Genomic DNA, 23,691 nt, shown 5'->3' with positions numbered 1-23,691 from the left:
GCGCGCACGAGGGCGAAACGGGGCGCCGGGAAGGAGGAGGCTGGGCTTCAAGGAAGACGGCCGGGGTGGGCGCGGCGCACGCAGCATGGCGACCAATGTCTACTTAGTTCGCCAGCGGATCAGCCGGCTGGGCCAGGTGCGGGCGGGAGGGGGTGGAGCCTCCCTTTCCCAGCCGCCTGCTGCGCCCTCGCCTTATTGGCTGTGCTCTCAGCGCTCCGCCCCCCCAGGCTCAACCGCCGCCCCGCCCCGTCCCGCCGGCCCCGCCCACCACGCCTTCCTTTCCCTCGTCCGCCTGCTGAGGTGCTCGGGTCGCGTCGATCCCCTCCTCCTCCTCCTCCTCCTCCTCCTCCTCCTCCTCCTCCTGCTCCTGCGCCTCGCGTCCTGACTCTCTCCCCTCCTTCCCTCAGAGGATGTCCGCCTTCCAGGTCAACCTCAACCCGCTCAAGGAGCCGCTCGGCTTCATCAAGATCCTCGAGTGGGTGAGTGCAGCCCGCCGCGGCGAGCCGCGGGTCCGGGAGACGGCGGCGGCGGAGCCTCCTCTCCGGAACCGTCCTCCTCACCTCCCGCTGTTCCCCGGGGGTGGGGTGGGGAGGTGAGCGAGCCCCTCCGCAGACCCGAGAGAGGACTTCCTGTTGCGGGCCCAACCGAAACCCGAGGGCGGGCCGGAGCTGCCCGCAGGGACGGCGCGCCGCCTCCCTCCCTCCCTCGCTGCCAGGACGGGACGCGACCGGCATTCCGTTCTTTATTTGCGTCCGATGCTGTTAAAAATAGTTATCGAAGGATGGTGGGCGAAGAGGAGGCAAGGGAGGCCCCGACCTCCAAACTCTCCCTCACGACTCCGTTCGGCCCCGCTTTCAGTCAACGTGCCCAAACATGGACGTTTGTAGGGACTTGGAAGCGACATCTTGCTTGGAAAGTTTTAACTTTTCAGTCCTTTACTGGGCCAACACTCACAATCATTAACATCCAAGGAGATTTATTAAAAATCGACCTTGGCACTTAGAGGTGTTAGTTTATCAGGCACTGAGTTTCCTTCAAGCCTTGTGATTTCCCCGATACGTATTTTGAGTCCTGATTTTCTTTCTTTGTTTCAAGTTCGTAATTTTAAGCAAGCGGCTGTCATCGGCCTCCTTGGTGCTTTCAGTTATTTTTATGTAGCCAACAGCATTGACACCTGCGACTAATTTATTGATCATCTTATTTTGGCTGTAAAGAATAAGGACTTGCATATTCCTGCGAGGGTGTTTTTAAAAAGTAGCTCGTACGATCTCAATTCCCTGATGACTGCTCAACTTGATCTTCTGTTGACACTGTTCCCTCCAGTTTTCTGAAACTGCCAGTTTTATGCATATCGCAAAAAGGCACATAGATTTATATACAAACCTGCGCCTAGATTTAAATACAAAGTTATCGTTTGAACTTTCAAAAATAAAAATTGCAGGAAATGTTATTTAGGCTGATTGAAATGTGAAGTTTAAGAAAAAGCACTATACCTAGACAGTCTTATTGAAGATGTGTAATTAAGTTTAATAATTTACATTGCTACTTAAAGAAACAGTTTATATGATTGCCATTTGAAAACACTATAGAGAAGCTTTTTCTTAATATCTTAAGATATCAGTGACCACTTTTTTGTTGTTGTCTTGTGAAAATTATCTGTTAAGTTTTTTAAGGAAATAGTGTTTTCAATTTTAGCAACTTTTTTTATGCAAGAAGTAATTTTGTGGTAACTACAGGGTGTTAAGGTGTGTATTTAGTCAACAAATATTTGACAATGTATTCATTATATGCAAGTACTGTGCTAAACACTAGCATTCAGACATGGGTAGAATGGATCTTTTCCTCATGATCTGATGAGGGTGAGGTATATGAAAATGACAAACATGATAAATTTCATAATAAAGGTGCATTCAAAGTGCAGTGGATGAAAGGAGAAAGACATCCTTACTTCATAGATGAAAGAACATTTGCAGGATGAGTCCTTGTTCACTTAGGGAGTGGCTTGCTAAGCAAAGGGAATCTTGTGTTCATTGGGGTGAAAAGTTGAAGCAGCGTGTGGGAGTACTTGTCTAGAATTCGAGCATATTGGGGAACAGGATGGTTGTAGATGATTATGACCTGGGTCTGTCCGTGCAGGATGTAGAGAATTAGGTTGTGTATTGATTAATTTCCAGTTACACCTCAAATCCAAGTAAATAATTAGATTTACTCTTTAGAAATGTTCCTTTGTTAACAGTGTAAAGAATGAATTGGAAAGGTCCAAACTGGAGGAAAGAAATTCTGTAGCTTTAAAAAACATTGACAAAAATTAATTGTAAGGCTGGGTGTGGTGGTGCACTCCTTTGATCCCAGCACTTGGGAGGCACAGGTAGGAGGATTGTGGTGAGTTTGAGGCCACCCTGAGACTACATAGTGAATTCCAGGTTAGCCTGGGCTAGAGCAAGACCCTACCTCGAAAAACAAAAACAAAAATTTAATTGTTATCCCAGTTTGGTAGCACATGCCTTTAATGTTAGTACTCAGGAGGCTGAGATAGGAGGATCACTGTGAGTTTTAGGCCAGCCTGAGACTAATTCCAGATCAGCCTGGACTAGAGCAAGACCATACCTTGAAAGAAAAAAAAAAGCAAAAAATTAATTATAGGGAGAAAGGAAGTTAGAGTATATAAAGAAGGAACACGCTTAAGATGGCTTAGGTCTGACCTGAGTTGGTTGTGGCCTTATTATCCAAGGAAAATCATTGAGAGGAAGAAAAAATGTTGGAAGGTCGATAAGGATGTTTAGTTTGTGTCCTTTTTGATTGTATAAATGGTAGTATCTTATAGACAGATGCATATGTGGACTTCCAAGTGTAGACTGGTGGATCCAGCAGATACTTATTAGCAAAGGAGAAAAGGAATGGTTAGGAAGATGGAAGTGACTTCACTAGTAGAGTTCCATGTAAAAAGTGCTCAGTAATGTCAGGTACAATGAAAAGGTTAAATAAAAGCTAAGACACATTCCTTGCTGTAGCAAGAGCAGTCTCAGCAAAGTCATAACCCAGATTGTAGTGGGCTAGCTGGATGACTATCTGGTAAGGGAATGGAGCCAGTAAGACTAGACTGTCACTAGTGCTATTTAGGAAGATAGGAGAGATTTGGTGGCATTAAAAAGGAAAGTGGGAAGCCGGGCGTGGTGGCGCACGCCTTTAATCCCAACAGAGAGAGGCAGAGGCAGGAGGATTGCCATGAGCTCAAGGCCACCCTGAGATGACAGAGTTAATTCCAGGTCAGCCTGGACAAGAGTGAGACCCTACCTTGAAAAACCAAAAAAAAAAAAAAAAAAGGAAAGTGGGGCTGGAGAAATGGCTTAACTGTTATGGCGCTTGCCTGCAAAACCTAAGCTCGTATTCAAATCTCCAGGTCCCACGTAGAAGATGCAGCGACACAAGCATGCAATGCTGCACATGCGCACAATGGGCTGCATGCATTTGAAGTTCGTTTGCAGCAGGCTGAAGGTCCTGGTGCACTCATTCTCTTCCCCCCTTCCTCAAAATAAAAATAACAAAAAAAAAAAGGAAAGTGTTCAGCTTACAGCTCAGTTACTTAAATACTTTCTCTGGAGGGAACAATTATAATTTGGTATGTGACAGTGACCTTATTATACTTCTTATTTTGTTAAAATATTAAGACTCAAAGGTTCAGAGTTTAATAATCTTCACTGCTTCATCCAAGATATTCTTAAGTGAAACTAGCTTTCTTCTCCCCTGCAACCAACTAAAATTATGTGGCAATGAAATCATTTGGTAATATTCCTTGTTCTTTCTAAAGCCCAGCAGTTTTTCCCACCACTGCTTTTGCTTAATCAGTACAAATGTCAACAGACTAGACAACATAGTGTTGTTTAAAATGTTTGAAGCCAGGCTTGGTGGTACATGCCTGTAATCCCAATACTCAGGAGGCAGAGATAGGAGGATCACCATGAGTATTAGGGTACCCTGAAACTACATAGTTAATTCCAGGTCAGCCTGAGCCTGAGTGAGACCCCACCTCAGAAAAAAAAAAAAATTATGTGTGTGTGTGTGTGCGCGCGCGCGCGCGTATTTGAATTTTGTAGACTCTTGAAAGTGTTGAGAACTCTCAGGGGCCTACAAACTGAGAATTGTTGTTTTAATATAAAATAAACAGCCTTGGGAGCCAAAAATAGAACAAAGCAAAAAAGCCTCAATGCTGCTATCTTGATTTGTGGATTACTAGAACTGAGTATTTATAAGGGTAGAAAGAAAGATATAAACATCTAACCATTAATACTTGGGCTCATCTACCTGCTGGGGAAAAACCCAAGTTGGACCTGCATTAGATATCCTGAGAAACATGAAGAAAACCAGATTTTACTTGAAAGCTCAAATTTATAACAGTTACAACAAATTCTGCCAGTTTTCTATAATAGGCTCATGTCAAGATAACCCAGCTAGATGAACAGTCAAGGTACTGATTTACTCCAAAGAACATGAGAGAAATTGAAACCTCTGAAAGTGAATTTAGAGTAAATATGTTTAGATTCCTCAGAGAATTATTGTTCCATACTCAGATTAAGAATAATTTTATTCTTACTTATTATTGTTTAAGAATAGGGCTGGAGAGAGGCTAGGCTCAGCAGTTAAGGCGCTTGCCTGCAAAGCCAAAGGATCCCCGCTCCACTCTCCAAGACCCACGTAAGCACAAGGGGGCGCACACATCTGGAGTTTGTCTGCAATGGCTGGAGGCCCTGGCACACCCACTTTCTCCCTCCTCTACCTCTCTCCCCCTCCCCCTCTCTCCCTCTTCCTCGTTCCCTCTCTCACATAAATACATTTACAGTATGTAATGCTTATGAGTTAGAAAGGCTTCTAGCTAGCTCAGCAGAAACACTATCATTTGCTTCTGTTGATCCAAATTCTTAAGAATTGTGGGACTGTGTTAGCCGAATTTTCTCGACTACTTTAGAAACGAAGGTCGGTAGAAGAGAGGGGCAGTTAGCTTTGCTGTGAAATTCACTGCATAGTGGGAGTAAACTTCAGTGCCAGCATTGAGTTCTCAGTCTTCATTTACTTAGTTCAAACAATCCATTTGGAGCCGGGCGTGGTGGCGCATGCCTTTAATCTCAGCACTTGGGAGGCAGAGGTAGGAGATGGTGAGTTCAAGGCCGCCCTGAGACTATACGGTGAATTCCAGGTCAGCCTGGACTGGAGTGAGACTCTATCTAGAAAAACTAAAAAAAAAAAAAAAAAAAATCTATTTGGGTTTTTTGTTTGTTTTGTTTTGTGGGTGTTTGCTTTTGTTTTGTCTTTGTTTTTTGAGGCAGGATCTCACTCTAACCCAGGCTGGCCTCAAAATCAAAGCAACCCTACTGTTCAGACTCTCTGAGTGCTGGTATTAAGGCATGCACCATCACATCCAGCTTTTCTTTCTATTTCTGAAGATTTAAATTCTAACCTTTTCAACACTAAATATTGGACAGAAAGAAAAGTAGGTATGTCTGGCTTAATGATTAAACCAAATGTCAGTGAGAATTCTGTAACTAGAAACATTTCACATCGATACCTATAAGTTAGATTAATTCCCACATTTCCCAGTAGAACTCTCAGAATGAACAGGAGCTAGGAGTAGAAGTTAGTGTTGTGACTTACCTATACAGTAGAGAGCACTGAAAAATATCATGGTCCCAAGTTTTTTCTTCATGTTGCTGGGATGAACCTTCCCAACCAGACACAGTTAATAAGAGGAACTGAATTTATTTGGAGCCCACAGATCCAGAGGAAGTTCCATAGTGGTGAAAGAAGCTGGCCCCTTTCACATGAATGTGTGTATAATCATTTATAGAATCTTTGCAGACATTTTCAAGCCACTGACCCGTTATTCGTTACTTTTTAATGAAACTGTTGTACCCTTCAGATTCCCCTCTCTCCCACCCCAATTCTACTGAGGGTCTTCTTTGGTGGGGTTGCTGGTATTCATTGTGGGGACCAAGAGGCCTTAGTCAGTCTCTGCAGGGATGGGGGAAACACAGTGACTCTGGCTCTTACAATCTTTCTGCCCCCTCTTCCAAAATATTCCCTGAGCCTTAGTGGGCAAGATAGGGATTTGATTTAGTGTTGCTTTCTCTATAGCCTCTGGATCTCTGTTTTGATGGGGTTTGAGTGACCATGGTGTCTATTGCCATTTCCCTTGAACTGGTTTTCAGGCTAGTCATTCATGTCCCAGCTTCTTCTGTAGTGACTTCTGGGCCCAGACAGATGAGGTAGGTGGAGGTGACCCATCTTTTGTGGTGGACAGTCTGCTCTCTCTTCTTGATGTGTTAATGTGTCCTGTTTCCCCAGTATTCTCCATCTGTAAAATAGAATAGATTATCCAACCAAAGATAAGAGGTTAGAGAGATATATTGATTTATATATCCACTTTTCGTAGTTAAAGAGCAATGGAGGTTCTCTTTGGAGCCTATTGGGGTTTTTTTGGATTATTTTTATTTTTTTAATGATTCATTTTTTGCAGGTTAGTCTGGTTGCATCTCATTAGTTCATAAACTTCTGTGGCCAAAGATATTAACATTGTAATATATGAACACTGAAAATGAAAAAAAAAAAAAAAAGGAGAATCATTGCTGCCTGTTCCTTTAGGAATGGGATTCCCCTTACCTTTAAGATACCCAATACACACTATATTGGCATATGACCCTGTAACATCCAGGCTCAGCTTTAACTGGTATATTACTTGCGATAAAGTTCTTTTCTGTCTTTTAAAATTTGATTATGTGTATATATGGGTGAACTGTACTATGTCACATGCATGTTGGTTAAAGTGTTTATCCTCTCTTTCTATCCTTTTTATTTCTTTTTTACTTTTTTATTTTTTGGTTTTTCAAGGTAGGGTCTCACTCTAGCCCAGGCTGACCTGGAATTCACTATGGAGTCTCAGGGTGGCTTCGAACTCACGGCGATCCTCCTACCTCTGCTTCCCGAGTGCTGGGATTAAAGGCGTGCGCCACCACACCTGCGGTTTTTTGATTTTTTGAGGTAGGGTCTTGCTCTAGTGCAGGCTGATGTGAAATTCATTATGTGGTCCCAAGCTGGCATGGAACTCACTGCGATCCTCCCACCTCTGCCTCCTGAGTGCTGGGATTAAAGTCGTGAGCCACCACGCCCGGCTTCCTTCTACCTTTTTGAGGCAGTCTGTGGTGGTTTAAATCAGCTGTCCGAACTCATGTGTACTGAATGCTGAGTCCCCAGTTGGTGGCATTCTGGGAATTGGAGCCTTGTTAGAGGAGGTGTGTTGTTGGGGGTGGGCTTATAGGTGGTATAGCCAGCTTCCTCTTGCCAGTGTTCTACATACCTGCTGCTGTTGTCCATATGATGTTGGCCAGGAGGTGATGTCCACCTTCTGCTCATCCCATATTTTCTCCTGCTATCATGGAGCTTCTCCTGTAAACCAAAACAGCTTTCACCCACAACCTGCTTTTGGTCAGGTGCTTTGTACCAGCAACGAAAAGGTAACTGCAACACAATTTTTCTCGCCACTGCTGCTTTGTAAGCTTGTCTGCTCCCCAGGGTCCAGTTCCCATTCTCACAGGCTTAGGGATTGCAGGCACGTATGCCACGGTTCATTGTGTACATGGGTGCTGGGGAATTAAACTTGGGCTGATAGGCTTGCAAGCAAGTGCCTGTAACCCCTGCCATTTCCCCAGCCCAAGCAATAAAGTTTATTTCTGTATTTAAGTTTAAAACTGTACATATAGGAGTTTAAGTATGTTCTTCTTTTACATGAATGATTATTCTCTTCTACATGAGTTTTCGGGACAAACAGACTGTGGTATTAGCCGAGGCTGCAGATCCCCAAGTAAGTGAGATGAACTCATGGTAAGAAAGGCAAACAAGACTGACTGGTGACTTGGGGTTGTCTTGGTTAATACAGAATCTTTTAACCAGAAAAGAAGCATGTTGCTGCCTTGCCCTTACATTTTTCCTACTTTCTTTTTACATTTTTTAAAATCTTTTCACAATTTTTATTAACATTTTCCATGATTATAAAAACTATCTCATGGTACTACCCTCTCCCCCCGCACTTTCCCCTCCTACTTTTTTTTTGAGATAGGGTCTAGTAGTCCAGGCTAGCCTCTAGCTCACTGTGTAGCGGAGGATACCCTTGTTCTCCTGATCCTCTTGCCTTCTTTCCAAGTGCTAGCTTACAGACAAATGCTCCCATACCCAGCTCTTCCTACTTCCTCTCAAAAGAATTCTACATTGCCCTTTAAAAAAAAATTACAAACAGTGAGGGAAGGAAAGAGAGAGAGAGGTGCACCAGGGCCTCTTGCCACTGCAAATGAACACCAGACGTATGTACTCACTTATTCATTGGGCTTTAGGTGGGTCCTGGGAAATAGAACCAAGACCGTCGGGTTTGCAAGCACTTTAAGTACTGAGCCAGCTCTCCATGTCATTTTTCCTGGGGAGCGAGGGATGGGACAAGGAACTTCAAAAGAGGCGAGGAAAGAAATAGCATACCATTGTTTTCCATGATAGAATTGGGTACAAACTGAGTACTCATGCAGCAGCCACCTTTGCAAAGTCAACGAAAGAAGCAGGCTGCTTGACAGAAAGACAACAGTGTAAGTCAACAGTATTGGAAGGTAGCATGCATCCTAAAAGTTAATGCAGAGGGGCCAACCTGAAAAGGATGTGCCCTGTGTTAAATGATCACTGTCACCATCTTGATTTCTTTTTTTTTTTTTAATTTTTATTTATTTATTTGAGAGCGATAGACACAGAGAGAAAGACAGAGAGAGGGAGAGAGAGAGAATGGGCGCGCCAGGGCTTCCAGCCTCTGCAAATGAACTCCAGACGCGTGCGCCCCCTTGTGCATCTGGCTAACGTGGGACCTGGGGAACCGAGCCTTGAACTGGGGTCCTTAGGCTTCACAGGCAAGCGCTTAACCGCTAAGCCATCTCTCCAGCCCGTTGATTTCTTTTTCTTATGAGAATGTGGGTCTGGTGTTGTAATATCTTTAGTTTTCCCCCACACATCCTCAAAAAAAGTGGAATCAAATTTTATGTGTAGTATCCTGATAGTTGGTAATAAATTCACACTTTAAAAGCAAATGCTTGAGATTCAGGTGTGGTGTTGCATGCCTTTAATTTCACCACTCAGGAGGTAGAGGTAGGAGTATCGCCGTGAGTTCAAGACCAGGCTGAGACTACTACATAGTGAATTCCAGGTCAGCCTGGGCTAAAGTGAGACCCTACCTTGAAAAACTAAAAATTAAAATAAAATAAATGTTTGAGGGCTGGAGAAGTGGCTTAGCGGTTAAGGTGCTTGCCTGTGAAGCTTTAAGGACCCATGTTTGACTCTCCAGGTCCCAAGTAAGCCAGGTGCACAAGGTTGCACACGTGCACACTTGGCGCACGTGTCTGAAGCTCAGCTACGGAAGCTGGAGGCCGTGGCGTGCCAGTTCTCTCGTGCGCGCTCGTGCTCGCTCTTTTGCGTTAAATATAAATACTTGCAGTCCTATACAAATGCACCTGCACGCCAGATTTTACTGGTGGGCTGTCAGTATGTAACTTAAAGTCTTTATCAGAATGCCTGTAAAATATAGGGGAAAGGAAGATGGTAGTGTGATTTACTCTCAAATTGCCTTGTGTACTAGGTTTAATGTAAATGTATGCTTTCTCCTTTTTTTCTGTACAGTAAGATAAAGACCAGAATTGCTAGCATGGCATTTTTCTTTGTAACAAGAAGATGACTTTGAAATGATGGTTAATGTAAGATTCCCAATATCATTTAGTTGTAAGTTACTAGAAATTACTTTTTTTCTGAATTAAGTCAGGGATTTATTTAGTCAGCATTTGCGATGTGCCAGGCGTTCTGTTAGCAAGGCATTGAAATTGCAGAGCCCCACCAGGCACAAAGACCTGAAAGCCAGACGGGCGCCGTAGAGGTGGTGCTGTGGAAGCAGCACTTGGTAATGTCGTGCAGTGTGCCACTTATTGTCTGGCTTTTGCCGTAGAAAACAAAGGATTTTCAGACTGGAGGGACGGCTTATCAGTTTGCCTGCAAAGCCAAAGGACCCAGGTTTGATTCCCCAGGACTCACATTAGCCAGATGGACAAGGGGGCACATGCATCTGGAGTTTGTTTGCAGTGGCTACAGGTCCTGGCACAACCATTCATTCTTTCTCAGTCAAATAAATAAATAAAATAGGGCTGGAGAGATGGCTTAGCAGTTAAGAGCTTGCCTGTGAAGCCCAGGACCCACATTAGCCAGATGCACAAGGGGGCACATGCATCTGGAGTTCATTTGCAGTGGCTGGAGGCCCTGGCGGATTTGGGATTTTTTTAAGAACATATACGAGCAAGGGCTTCTTTTAGATCTATAGATTAGTAGATCTTTTGTGAATTTTTCTTTTTTTCAAGGTAGGGTCTCGCTCTAGCCCAGGCTGACTTGGAATTCACTATGCAGTCTCAGTGGCCTCAGACTCACGGTGATCCTTCTACTTTAGCCTCCCAAGTGCTGGAATTAAAGGTGTGCACCACCACACCCGGCCTTTGTGAAATTTTTATTAGAAATAGCTCACCTATTTGTCTCTTTGTTTTATATTAAAAAATTGACTTTGTGTAAACAATTATTTCTGTAGTTGTTATTAATCTTATGGTTAGTGCTTTGAAAAAAGTCGTCTTCTACAGATTTTCTTTTCTGAAGGTATTTAAATCTGTAGCTTATTTGGAATATTTATTCAACAGCCATTGTATTAGTTTATCTGTTACCATATAATGAACTGCCCCAGCTTGGCAAGTTAAAACAACATTTAGTTATTATCTCTCAGTTTCTGGAGGACAGGAATCTGAGCAGTATAACTGTGTGATTTGGGGCCAGAGTTGCACTGATCTCAAGGCCTCCAGCTCACTCACATGACAGTCTGTAGGCCTCAGAAGTTCCAGGCTCAGTCATGTGCTTGCTGGCAATCCTTGGTTCCATGCCACATAAGCCTTTTAAAAATTTGTTTGATGGGGCTAGGGAATGTGTGTAGCTCAATTGTAGAACACTGTCTAACATGCTGAAGGCCTGGTCCAGTCCCCAGTACTTAAAATGAGAAGGGGAGGCAGAGATGCATATTGAGTATGTTATCTTATGCCTATAATCCCAGCAGTAGGGGCTTTGAGACAGGAGGATTGCCATGAATTCCAAGCCAGTCCGAACTACATACAAAGTGAGATCTTTCCTCAAAAAAATTAGTAAACAAAAGTTGTTGTTATCCTTCTAACATGGTAGCTAACTTCCTGAGATAATGAGAAAATCCAACAGAGTCGAGCAATTGTAGTTTTTTTAATTATCTAATCTTAAAAAGAACCTCTTTCTTCTATTTGAAAGCGAGTAACTGTGAAATCCATACTTACAGGAAGAGAAATTAAGTTCCACCCCTTGATGGAAGGTATACCAGTAATCTGTGGACATGTATTTAAGATCACCACTCCCCTTTCCTCAGTTATCTACAGCGCCAGCTCTGTTAGGCAAAAGTGTCTGTAGACTCTGGACGCTAGTATATGTCTAGTCTGTCTGGTTTGTTCTCTTGGTTGAATTTGTTTCTCATTTCTCTTTTTTCTAACTTTTTTTGTTTGCTTTTTTTTTTTTCGAGATAGGGTCTCGCTCCAGCCCAGGCAGACCTTGAATTCACTATGTAGTCTCAGGGTGGCCTCAAACTCAGGGCGATCCTCTTACCTCTGCTTCTCGAGTGCTGGGATTAATGACGTGTGCCACCATGCCTGGCTCCTTTTTCTAACTTTAAATGTGAGTTTATTCCTAAGACTTGTTTCTAGGCCTCATTTTTTTCATTTCTTTATAGTCATGCATATTTAGTGTGAGAGAATATCCATTCTATCTTATGAACTCTTTAACAGAAAATCTCAAAGTGTATGTGAACTTTATCCAGACTCTGGTTATCTAGAAGCATATCTTTTCCACATTTCTTCTTTGGAAAAAAAAAACCCTGATGATTATTATGATATTGATTATGACCTGCCAGAATCAAGACTCTGAAAGATTCATGGGAGACATTAACGTTGTGTGTTAGCTTGACTATAACATGACTGTAACAATGACTGTCCATGACTGTAATAAAATAATTGAGATAATCAAGACAAAGCAAGAAAAGTTTATTTAGACTTACAGTTTGAGAGGTTTTGGTCCATGTTCTGTTGGTTCAGCTGCTTTTGGGGGCCTGTGGCATGTAGAAGTAGTTTATTATTAACTGTGTTTACTTCAAGATAGCCAGAAACAAGCAAGAGAAAGGTGGGGTCAGGAAGAATGACCTAACTTCCTTTCAGTAAGGCTCTACTTCCTAAAGTTTCCATCATTTCCCACTGTTACAAAAGGCTGGCAATATACACTGGCATCTGGAGCACACTTGTCCAAACTATAGCATCAAGTGCTTTAACACTATAGGCTTCAATATCAAAACCGCATTGAAGGCTGGGGGCTTAGCTCAGCAGTTAAAGGTACATGCTTACAAAGTTTGCTGGCCTGGGTTTAATTCCCCAGTACCCACGTGGAGCCAGATGTACAGAGTGGCCCATGCATCTGGAGTTTGTTTGCAGTGGTAAGAAGCCCCAGTGTGCCTATTTGCATTATTGCTGTCCCTGTCTGCTGTTTCTCTAAGTAAAAATATTTTTAAACCTGCATTGAATTTTGTCTACCAGTTGATATATATAACTAAGCAAAGAGTCCTGGTTTCCATTCAAGAAAAGGAAAAACAAGTATGGTGTTGGGCAGTGGTTGTTACGATGGAAGAGGAGCAGAGCAGCACACATAGAATAAATACTGTGGGCGGGGCGCACTGTTACTTAATACATGTGATGACGGAAACCCCCTCCGATTAAGTCATACTAAACTAGGGAGCTGTTGGAGTGAGGCCATGAACCGTGTGTTCCAGGCACAGAGCAGCCAGTGAAGGTCCTCGAGGAGTTTCAGGACTAGCAAGCAGACCACCCTGTATAGAAAGACTGAATGAATATAGGAAAAATCTAGCAGCATGAGGATCAGAAGTATTAGGGGAGTAAAGGGCCTCGCGAGGTCAACAGTCAGTTGAGACTGTGAGCAAAAGGTAAAATATTTTGCCTTGTATTTTTAAAAAAGTATGTGGGGAATTAGGGAAACAGCTCAGTGGTTAAAGGTACTTGCTTACAATGTCTGCTGGCCTGGGATCATTTCCCCAGCAACCCTGTAAAGCTAGATGCAAAGTGGCACATGAATTTGTGATACCATTGTGCCTCCAGGAGCATACGAAGCAGCAAGTCTGAGGTGCAACATGGATATCTTAAGTTTGTCAAATACCTCCTTACATATGCTGTGCTACACACATAAATAATTAAAAAAATATGTATGGGCTGCTGTATTTGGTAGTGGACTGAAGTTGGGGCACAAACAGAAGCAGAAAGGATAGGGGAGATGGCTAGCAGTGAAAGGCTAAAGGTGCTTGCTTGTAAAGCTTCCTGGCCCTGGTTCGCTAAAGCCCCATATACAGCGATGCTTGCAGCTGGAGTTTGTTTGCAGCAGCAAGAGGCCCCAGCATGCCCATCCCCATTCTGTTTCTCGAATATTTAGTAGCCTCTTAGTACAAAATCCAGCCAGGAGGTGATGATGACGTGGATCAGGAGTCAGGTGGATTCCACATATATTGTGAAAATAAGAACTCGGTATTTATTGAAGGATTGAGTTTTCAATAATTATAAACCATCCTGTTTTTTTTGTTTTGTTTTAGAAAATAATTAAAAGAAAAAGAGAAATACTAAATCTTTATGTTGCATTTAGAAGTGACCACTATTAAGTTTTTCATGCATTACTCCTCAGGATTTTATAATAGACAGTGCATTGTTTAGACAGATTTTATATGTAACCACTGCTTTTCTGAGTCGTGAAGTAATCCCCAACATTTTAACCTGTGTGCTACACTGTGTAAGTGAATCACAGTCCAATTCCCTGTCGCCGCCTAGGCCACTTCCTGGGCTCTGCCTGTTACTGACAGCACACGAGAGAGCGTGTGCCTGATTAGAAAAGGAAAGTTCCAACTGCTTTGAAACCCAGAAACACTAGAAAGCGATACTGCACACAGTCATGCACTAGAAACTTCCTACATACAACTGCTTAGTTTTAACAATTCATTGGTTACTTGAACTTTAAAACAAAAACAAAAAAGAGCTTCAGCTTACCCTCTTTTTTGTTGTCTGTTTGGTTGTTTTTTTGTTTTTCAAGGTAGGGTCTCACTCTAGCTCAGGGTGGCCTTGAACTCACCTCTGCCTCCCAAGTGCTGTGATTAAAGGTATGCACCACCATGCCTGGCTTCCAGTTTGCCCCCTTTTGATTTTGATGTTAATAAATGAATATGAATCTCATGTAAATATTTCATAGATATGATGAAGTATAAGGAAAGTTTTTATGGACTTGTTTATTAATTTCTGTATTAAGCTTGAGAAAGTAAAATGGCATTTGTTGAGACTTGCACATTTGTCAGTGTCTTTAGTTTATGATGAGCACCATTTCTAAGATGCTACTGAATCAGCTTTTACTGATCAGTATGTAGTTACTGTCTTAATGGCCTTGGTTTGGGTGCAGTAATGTTTCTCTGTTTTCTTTTTTGATCTCATTTTATATAGATTGCATCCATCTTTGCTTTTGCTACCTGTGGAGGTTTTAAGGGCAGAACTGAAATTCAAGTGAGCTGTCCTCCTAAAGTTACAGATAATAAAACTATTACAGCTACTTTTGGGTATCCATTCAGGTGAGTTGATGTCATACTGTGTTATTAAGACTTACAACATTTGAGCTGCACGTGGGAGTATGGGCCTTGTAACTCCAGCAATCCTAGCTTGCAGGAGGCGTAGGTAGGAAGATGGAAAGTTTCAGAACAACCTAGGCTCCAACAATTATTGTTAAAGGATGGTAGGAAGTTGTAGGTTTGCATGTTCATTTGTGGTTATTGCTGCTCAGACTGGTACAAATCAATGCCTGCCTGAACTTACCTGGTCTACGATGAAATAGAGAAAGGAGTAGTGTATGCCCCATTTTCTTGTTGCTTAACCACATACTTGGCGGAACCACTTAAGAGAGGAAAGTTTATTTTTGTTTCTTTATTTTGGCTCACAGTTTCAGAGAGTTCACCGTGATTGGTTGGCTGGACTTGTGTAGTTGGGCCGATAATCGTGGCAGAGGAAGCTCTACACCTCACAGATAGGATGCACAAAGCAGGGAGAGGACCTGGAATGGTGTGTAACCTCCCAAGGTGTTCCCTCAGTGACCTACTTGACCCAGCTAGGCCTTCTTACTGAAGTTTCCAGAACATGCCAAAATAGAGCCACCAGCTGGGAACCACATGTTCAATACTTGAGTCTATGTGGGCCGTTTCTTATTAATAAAAGAAAATCAGTATTTAAGAACTTTTATAGTGCCATGCATGGTGGCGCACACCTTTAATCACAGCACTCAGAAAGCAGAGATAGGAGAATTGCTGAGAGTTCCAGGCCAGCCTGAGATTACATAGTGAATTCTAGGTCAGCCTGGGCTAGATGGAGACTCTTATCTAGAAAAATTTTTTTAAAAATTAAAAAACTGTATAGCAATATGAAATTTCCTTATTCTTGTTATATTCTCTCATCTTAGTGTGTGTGAGAAGCTCTCATAGAAGAACAAACACCTTTTACAAGCATCCAGATTTCTTAAGTTTCTGCAGTGACTGAATAATGTTATTTTTGTAATCTTAAGATACATATATTTGTATAAAGAATTTCCATGTTCCTCTAGCATAAAAGTAGTCTCTTAAAGGAAAGTGACTTTTAGTTTATGGCAGACCTCCTCTTTGTAATGTCAGTATTCACTGAAAAGTTCACTGTAAATGTCCTGTTTAGCTAAGGGTGGACCTTCTGTTTAGCTTTATTTACTTCACCTCTCAAAAACTCAATTTTCTCTTCAGTAAATTGGGAATATGTAAGGATATTTTGATAATTTAAAAAAATCTTAATAAGCTGACAGATCTCCTATCCCTTCTGGGAACTATTGCTAGGTTATTTTGTTTTGGTTTTTCGAGGTAGGTTCTCACTCTGGTCCAGGCTGACTCAGAAATCACTATGTAGTCTCAGAGTGGCCTTGAACTCACAGTGATCCTCCTACCTCTGCCTCCCAAGTGCTGGGATTAAAGGTGTGTGCTACCACGCCCGGCTGTTGCTAGCTTTTTTCATAAGTGTTTTGCAGAGTGAATTTTTGTTAACAGCTTATTAATCCAGAGTTGAAATGTGGATTATTTTAATTGACTCTCCAAGAACTAATCACACAAAGTGCTTCCTGGAAAGAAGCATGTCTTAAGTTGTAAGATATTTGTTGTAACCCTTTCCAATTTGATAATTTTTTATTATAGGAAGATACTGTCTAGATACTGAAACTATTTCAGTTTGTGTTTAATCATAAGCCCCATATAATTTGACTGTATGTATTATGAAAATTGTAGTTTAAGTAAATACTTGAATTTTCCTTTGTAAACAAGTATATTTTTTTTGAAATGACAATTCAGTATTGTTGGGGGCATTTCTGTTAGGAAATGTTAGGAACGTTTGGTGCTTCTTATATTTATTGGAGTCTTTTTGTAATAGGTTGAATCAGGCGTCATTTCAGTCACCTTCAGGTGTCAACGTGTGCGAGGTACGTTGGGACAGTCACGTCCTCATAGGAGATTACTCCTCTTCTGCGCAGTTCTATGTCACATTCGCCGTCTTTGTCTTCCTGTACTGCACCGCGGCCCTCCTGCTGTACGTCGGGTACACAAACCTGTACCGGGAGAGTCGCAAGCTCCCCATGATTGTAAGTCATCATTTTCTTTCTCCTGCTCAGAAATAGTGTGTAGAAGGATAAGCTAAGAGGAGTTAATACAGGTTCGGTTTGTTTTACTAGAAGTCTAAATTCTTAAGTGTGTTTCCCATGAGGTTGTGCTTTTGAACTTTCTTCCATTATTAACTTTAGCCCAGTTTCTTAGCCTGGTTATATATACACTAGAGAAAGTTTAGTGTAAACCTGGAAAAACCTCAGATACGTGATAAATCTTACTAAGTTCCAAGTAATGAATTTAAATGGAATTAATATCCTTAGTGAGAACTGAGCTCACACCAGCAGCTTTCCTCCTCCTCACCTTTTTCTCTTTGCTCAAAGCTCCCTTCATCCTGTCTTCATGAGATTAGTGGTCTTGAGTGGGGATCAGCGAAGTATGACCCACAGGTCAAATTAGGCTTTTTAAATAATACATTTTTGGAACATGACTGTACTTGACCTTTCATGCGTTATTTGTGACTGCTTTCATGCTGAACTCACTAAGTTAAAATCTGATCCAGATTTTTATGTTTACTATTAGTGAAATCAGTAAGTTAATTTTGAACCTGTGAGATGCCAACAAAGGATTTAGATGTGAAGTCCTGCTAGCTTCAGTGTGTACTGGACTAGAAAAAAAATACTCTCTAAGATTTAGGGAATAGACGACCCTGGATTATCAGTGGTAAATCCTGGTTTTAAGTTAGACCTCCACTGTAAAAGAATAACTTCAAAGTCAGTGTTAGTCCAGTTGATTTGAAAGAGAACAGGTGTTTTTGTGATATTAGTCATTTGTGTCTATGAGGAAATACTGACATCTGCAAATAAATTGTGAACTTACCTTAAAGGGAAGGTTATTTAAATGTGAAGAAGCTATTAGGTAAAAAGTTTTATTTACCTATTTATTTTTAATTTTTGCTGCTTGGATCATAATGCAAATGGTAAGTAAGAATAAGATAATCTTAAGATGACTTTTTTGTATGTCTAAGAAAACTGTTGCTTTCATAAAATTCTTTCAAAAAAGTAGACATTCGTTTTAACTAACAGTTTCTTACTCAACACGAATTATAAGTTGCATCTATAGCTTTAGGCTTTCCAAGGTTTATTTTAAAATAGGACCAGAATGATCCTACAGATAACTACATTTTTAAAAATTCTTTATAATTAAAAGACAGTTCTTGCCATTTTATCATTATCACAGCAAATTCCATTTTACTAAATCCAGCAATAAGCCCTTTCTATATTTTGTCTAGTAAGCTGGGTTATGACCTTGCATTCCCAGCACTTGAGAAATGGAGACAGGAAGAGCAGGAGTTCAGGATTAAAGTCACAGGCAATATATGTCAAATTTCCTAATTTTCGAGTATTTTTTCCTTCAAAATTCTTGGCTGAAAACTTCAAAAAAATTCTGCTTTTGAAATATATGGTTGAGATACAGGCCTATACACCACCATTTCCAGATTAATTGGCACTTCTAATAAAAGATTTGATGAGCATAGTTAAGCCAAAAAGAAAACACGGATTTTTTTTCTTCAGTTAAGAATTTCAAAGGAAGAAAACACCAGAAATTGGGAAATTTGGCGTACGTTGGTCAAAGCTATGCCTTTAACCTAGAGAATGGAGCCGTGCCGCACGTGACGAGCTTACTGAAGCAGTGCTTCTTTCAGGCGGCCGGTGGGAGACTATTGCACTCGGGCTGCTTGCATTGCAGGTGGACCCCAAAGGCACCACGTCGGGCATCTGGCTTCAGATGGGCACTGGGGGATTGAACCCAGACCACCAGGCTTTGCAAGCAAGCACATTTTAACCACTAGGCCATCTCTCCAGCCGGTGACAACCGTTCATCAGGCTTTCAAAATGTCCTTACTTAGGAAGTGTCTGTCTGCAGCAGAGTACAGTAGCAGATAGGGAGTGTTCCCCCAGGGCAGAGAATGGCTGCAACGCCTTGTCTCTGTTCCACATGTTGGAAGTACCAGAGACAGTGGCAAGCTCAAATACAGGTGTCTCCATCCTTGTCCAAGTAGCACTTGGTTTGGTCCTCTAATCACAAGATACTTAGTACTTGGCCGTGTGGACGTGCTATGTGGAACACCTTCTATAGCTCCTAAGAGATTCCTGATACTTCTTCTAAATCAGTGACAAAGGTAGCTTGCAAGATAACTAAAGTCTTTTATTTAAAAAAAAAGTAGAACACTGTCGATAAGCCCTAGAATGCATTCAAGAGTCTGGAAGACTTCGCTGTTGATGTTTATGAGTTTATGCCTTGAGTATTATCAAATACTTAGAGTAAGAATGAATCTATAAGTTCTGTATATTTCCCACTTTGGTCATTAATTCACAGGAAAACCAAACAAAGTGAGACACTACATATTATACAGGTCTAAAATTGTTATTTAGGTCTTTTTAACCAGTACTACTCAACAGAGAAGATTGGTTAAGGAGAGTAATTTTTTTCCCTTTCTTTGTCTTGTTATTTCAGCAAGAAATTATCTAAAACCTTAAAATCTTCAATTATGTTTTTGGAAATGTCATAAATAAGAGAATTCAATTCTCTTAACCTATCTCAGTAGAAAGTTACCAGTGACAAGGGTCCTTATGAGATACTATTCTGTGTCTCAGTATAATGTGTATTCTTAAAATTTATAGCTATGAAGTGAACAGACCCTGATTGTGTTCTTTTCATTTGATTATCCATCTCCTGGAGTATCAAATTTGACTAAGGTGAGAATTATATCAGAGCAGTGTGAAGAATGAGAGGATAAGGGAGTCAAGTATATGCCAGGGATAGAGTATAACTTATGAAGGGAAGCAAGGACATGAGTAAGAAAAGTGGTAGGTGCAGGTGGTTTGGACTTCTTGGAATCAAAGACTAAGTCAGAAAGGTACTCTTGAAGATGGGCATGGCAAGAGATTATGGAGAAAGAGTCCTCAGAGTAGTACATCGCCAAAGGAAGATTAGGTAGACTTCTAAAGAGATGGTTGAGGGCTGAAGGGATGGCTTAGTGGTTAAGGCATTTGCCTGCAAAGCCAAAGGACTGAGGTTCAATTCCCCAAGACCCACCTTAGCCAGATGCACAGGGACGCACATGTCTGGTGTTCATTTGCAGTGGCCGAAGGCCCTGGCATGCCCATTCTCTCTCCCTCCCTCTTTTTCCTGTCAAATAAATAAATAAATAAATAAATAATATTTTAAAGGGGAGATTGAGTCTTTGTGGTTGTGCCTCGAGCTTGGTACTAGTAACAGTAAACACTGTTCAGTGAAACAATTTGACCTTGTGTGTATAGTATATATGAAGGCCATTTCTCGGTACCATAGGGTGAAATGTAATCTGTTTCTTCATTGCTGATTTGAAATTTAATACTTTTAAATTGTCTGCTTATTAACTTCTACTTTTTTGCTTTAGGACTTTATTATTACTCTTGTGGCCACTTTTTTATGGTTGGTCAGTGCTTCAGCCTGGGCTAAAGCTCTTACAGATATTAAAGTAGCTACTGGACCCAATATTGTCCAAGAACTTCTGCCTTGTAAGCCTCCAGTGACATGTCAGTTTGGCTCTGTGACTAGTATGGGATCCCTAAATGTGTCTGTGGTATGTATGCATTAGAAGATGTTTTATTTCATTTATTAGACTAACTTTACTAGTAATTTAGGATAACGTAGCTTTCAATAAATCTGTGGATAAATCTGCTGGTTCTGATTATACTGAGTGATCAGGATCCTTGTAAGCATGTCACAGTGAAGACAAATTCTTAAGAAATTATGACATGTAGCCAGTTCTGAACACGGTCCTGACTGAGTCTCATGCATCATTAAAATTGAGAAGACAGGACTTTTATCTGAAAGTCACTAATAATGGTTGCTAGCTTTTGTTAAAATGATTTGCCAACCATTGTGATACGGTAGCTCAGTTTTGTAGCCATTCTGAAAGGAGTACGGAAGGTTGGCATTTTTATCTTCATTTCACAGCTGTGATAAACAGTTCTGTCACATTCTCCCAAGGATACACAGCTTTTGTACCAGATTTGACTTTGAGCCTGCCCTCTTTTGAGTCTGACTTGCTCAGTGTACACAGAAATAATACTTATAAGGCTTTAAGTCTATAAAATTTATATATAAAGCATTAAAGGTTTTTCTGCCATTTTACCAAAAGGCATTAAGTATATTGTTAGTGTATGCTCTAGGTAAAAAGCCTTTGTGCTTTTTCCAGAAAACATTTTTCATTCAATGAAGTCATTGCTACCTTATAAAGCACTTTTCCCAAGTTTTAAAAGTCGGTACTTTAAATTTATATTAACAATGATTTGAACTGAACATTTTCTGGAATATTTTGTGTGTAAATGTACAAGTCATGAAGATTCTGCCCTTTAGCTACATGGCTCCTCAAGCTTCTTACCCTACTGTGTCCTCGTAACAGATACTGACATGAGTCAGGTTCAGTGTCTTCATCTCTGAAGCCTCATCTGTCCATGTGTCCTCTGCGGAGAAGTTAATTCCTGTGTGTAGATCAGCACAGGGTATGACGGGAGGTTCTGGCCGCAGGTCGGGTTGGCGCAGAAGAGATGGCAGTGGAGGAGAGGGCGGAGGCCGAGCTGCATCCCCTTGTGAGCAGCTCCTCACCTCCCACGGGAGGGAGACATGAAAACTCGAAAAGCAAACCTAGCTTCCTGTTGCTTGTTTTCATGCTGAAACACGAAAGTGTATGTCCAGAGTAATAAAGGAGGGCTCCAGCTTTCTCAAATTTAATCTCATCGTTTTGGTAATGAGTATGTAAAAATAGAAGTTTTTAGTGGTGATTTTTATGTTATATATATATTTAGAGGTCTAGCTTTATTTAATTGAGAATAAGTTATACATCCAAATTTTGTACACTATAATCTTTTATTCTACTTGGTATGAGGTGTTAAACATTAAATGAAAATGGTACTGCCTGAAAGCATTAAATATTTAAAAGAAAATTAAAATTTTAGGGCTGGAGAGATGGCTTAGCAGTTAAGGTGCTTGCCTGCAAAGCCAAGGGACCCAGGCTTGATTTCCCAGTTCCACGTAAAGCCAGGTACCTGCGTCTGGAGTTCCTTTGCAGTGGCTAGAGGCCCTGGCGTACCCTTTCTTTCTCTCACTCTCTCCCTTTCTGTCTCGAATAAATAAAATATTTTAAATACATATATATCTTAAAATAAAGTTAAAATTTTTAAAAGGCATTAGATTTTCACATTTGCTCTTCTTTTTCATAGATCTTTGGCTTTCTGAATATGATACTTTGGGGAGGAAATGCTTGGTTTGTATACAAGGAGACCAGCTTACATAGTCCATCAAATACTTCTGCTTCCCATAGCCAAGGAGGTATCCCTCCTCCTACTGGAATATAACTGGAAGGAGAAATACACTGCGTGGATAAGTGTCTCATACTGTGCCTTGTTGCCAACATCTTGAGAAGCATTATTTGTTTCTAATAAAAAGTAATGGCTTTGTCAATAAATTGGTGGGTTTAAAATTTTGCTGCTTTTCTACATAAACTTGTGCCTTTTCTAGAAGTTTAAGATGTAAATGTATTTTTACATGTAAATTTGAAAGTTCAGGAGCTTATTATGAGATGATACATATTTTTAAGTGAATAGTAATTTCTTCACTACGTTGTTTTCCTTCTAAAGTGTTTACACAGAAAGATTTAACATACACCTTTCATTCAGAAAACAGTTATGTTATATATCATAATAGGAAGAAAATATTTGGAATAAACACTATTGTAAGTTTGTACAGATCATATACCTAAGGACCTGTCTTTAAGAAAACCTTGATAACATGAATTATATTTAGAAAAAAAATTTAGTGCAAAATTTATATCTGAATATTTCTTCATGTTAAAAAATTAAATTGTGCCAGGCATGGTGGTGCATGCCTTTAATCCCAGCACTTGGGAGGCAGACATAGGAGTATTGCCATGAGTTTGAGGCCACCCAAGACTACATAGTGAACTAAATTCCAAGTTAACCTGGGCTAGGGTGAGACCGTACTTCAGAAAACCAAAAAAAAAAAAGAAAAAATTACAAAGACTGGGTATGTTTTTATTTCTGTTTTTCTAAATGACCTGTTGTTCTTATTAAGTGTACTAAAATTGTGTTAGGAGCAAGGACGTGCAAATTTCTAACAAGTGTGTTTTGATTTGGCACTTGTGTTGCATGAGATATTATAAGCTTGCTTTATTACTGGTGGTTTTTCATAGCTTGCTGAATTAGTAGAAAGCACATGGTTCAGGTAGCTGCCTTGTGTCTGTGGGCATTCTCAGTGACGTTTGCTATCCTTTCTTGCTCATGCCACGTTAAGTGCAGGTTGAGACCCACTCTCCTTGCAAGTAGAGTAAAACCATCTACTTTTCTCTGCAGACTTGGCCTTTCTTTGTAAACCCTACTTAGAGGGTTACTGAAAGCTAAGGTTGCCTTTTCCTTTTGAAACATTTAACATTTAGTCAATGAAGTTACTATTCTGAGTTTAGTTAGCATTGATATTGTGAAAAATAACTGCAATTTGGATTTCTTACTTCCTGCTACTCATTCTTCGCAGCAGGGTGAGTAGGAGTTAGGCATCATGAAGGAACGCGAGTTAGGCTGTAGTACAGTGCACCGCCACTGCGCACGTGTTTCGGGATTTCTGAACATAGCATTTATATTTTGCTTCCTAATCTTTTTTGTTGTACAGGGATCCAGACTTCTTTTGTCACAAGATGACCACTTATATGTAAAATACATCTTGCTATTATCTTATTTTTGTTGCTTTTATTCTGGCAAAAAAAAGTGTCAATATGGGAATGTATATGTATATGCAACACACAATAAAGAAGTTAAAAGAAA

General features: G+C 40.8%; 1 protein-coding gene across 1 annotated transcript; it reads left to right on the top strand.

Annotated features, from left to right (window-relative positions):
• The first annotated feature begins 289 nt into the window (after positions 1-289).
• Sypl1 (synaptophysin like 1) lies at positions 290-23,691 on the top strand. The gene is made up of 5 exons (XM_004652882.3): positions 290-479; positions 14,652-14,776; positions 16,638-16,845; positions 20,250-20,435; positions 22,078-23,691. Exons 1-5 carry the CDS (start codon positions 411-413, stop codon positions 22,210-22,212), a joined length of 723 nt encoding a protein of 240 aa, XP_004652939.2. The 5' UTR covers positions 290-410; the 3' UTR covers positions 22,213-23,691.

The sequence above is a fragment of the Jaculus jaculus genome, chromosome 16 (genome assembly GCF_020740685.1).
Source record: "Jaculus jaculus isolate mJacJac1 chromosome 16, mJacJac1.mat.Y.cur, whole genome shotgun sequence".
Lineage (NCBI taxonomy): Eukaryota > Metazoa > Chordata > Mammalia > Rodentia > Dipodidae > Jaculus > Jaculus jaculus.
This window is presented reverse-complemented; position numbering and strand designations above follow the sequence as displayed.

Coding starts and splice junctions, on each gene's coding strand:
- Sypl1 (XM_004652882.3), top strand. CDS start 411: ATGTCCGCCTTCCAGGTCAACCTCAACCCGCTCAAGGAGCCGCTCGGC. Junction 16,846..20,249: donor GTCGCAAGCTCCCCATGATT/GTAAGTCATCAT, acceptor TTTTTGCTTTAG/GACTTTATTATTACTCTTGT. Junction 20,436..22,077: donor GATCCCTAAATGTGTCTGTG/GTATGTATGCAT, acceptor TCTTTTTCATAG/ATCTTTGGCTTTCTGAATAT.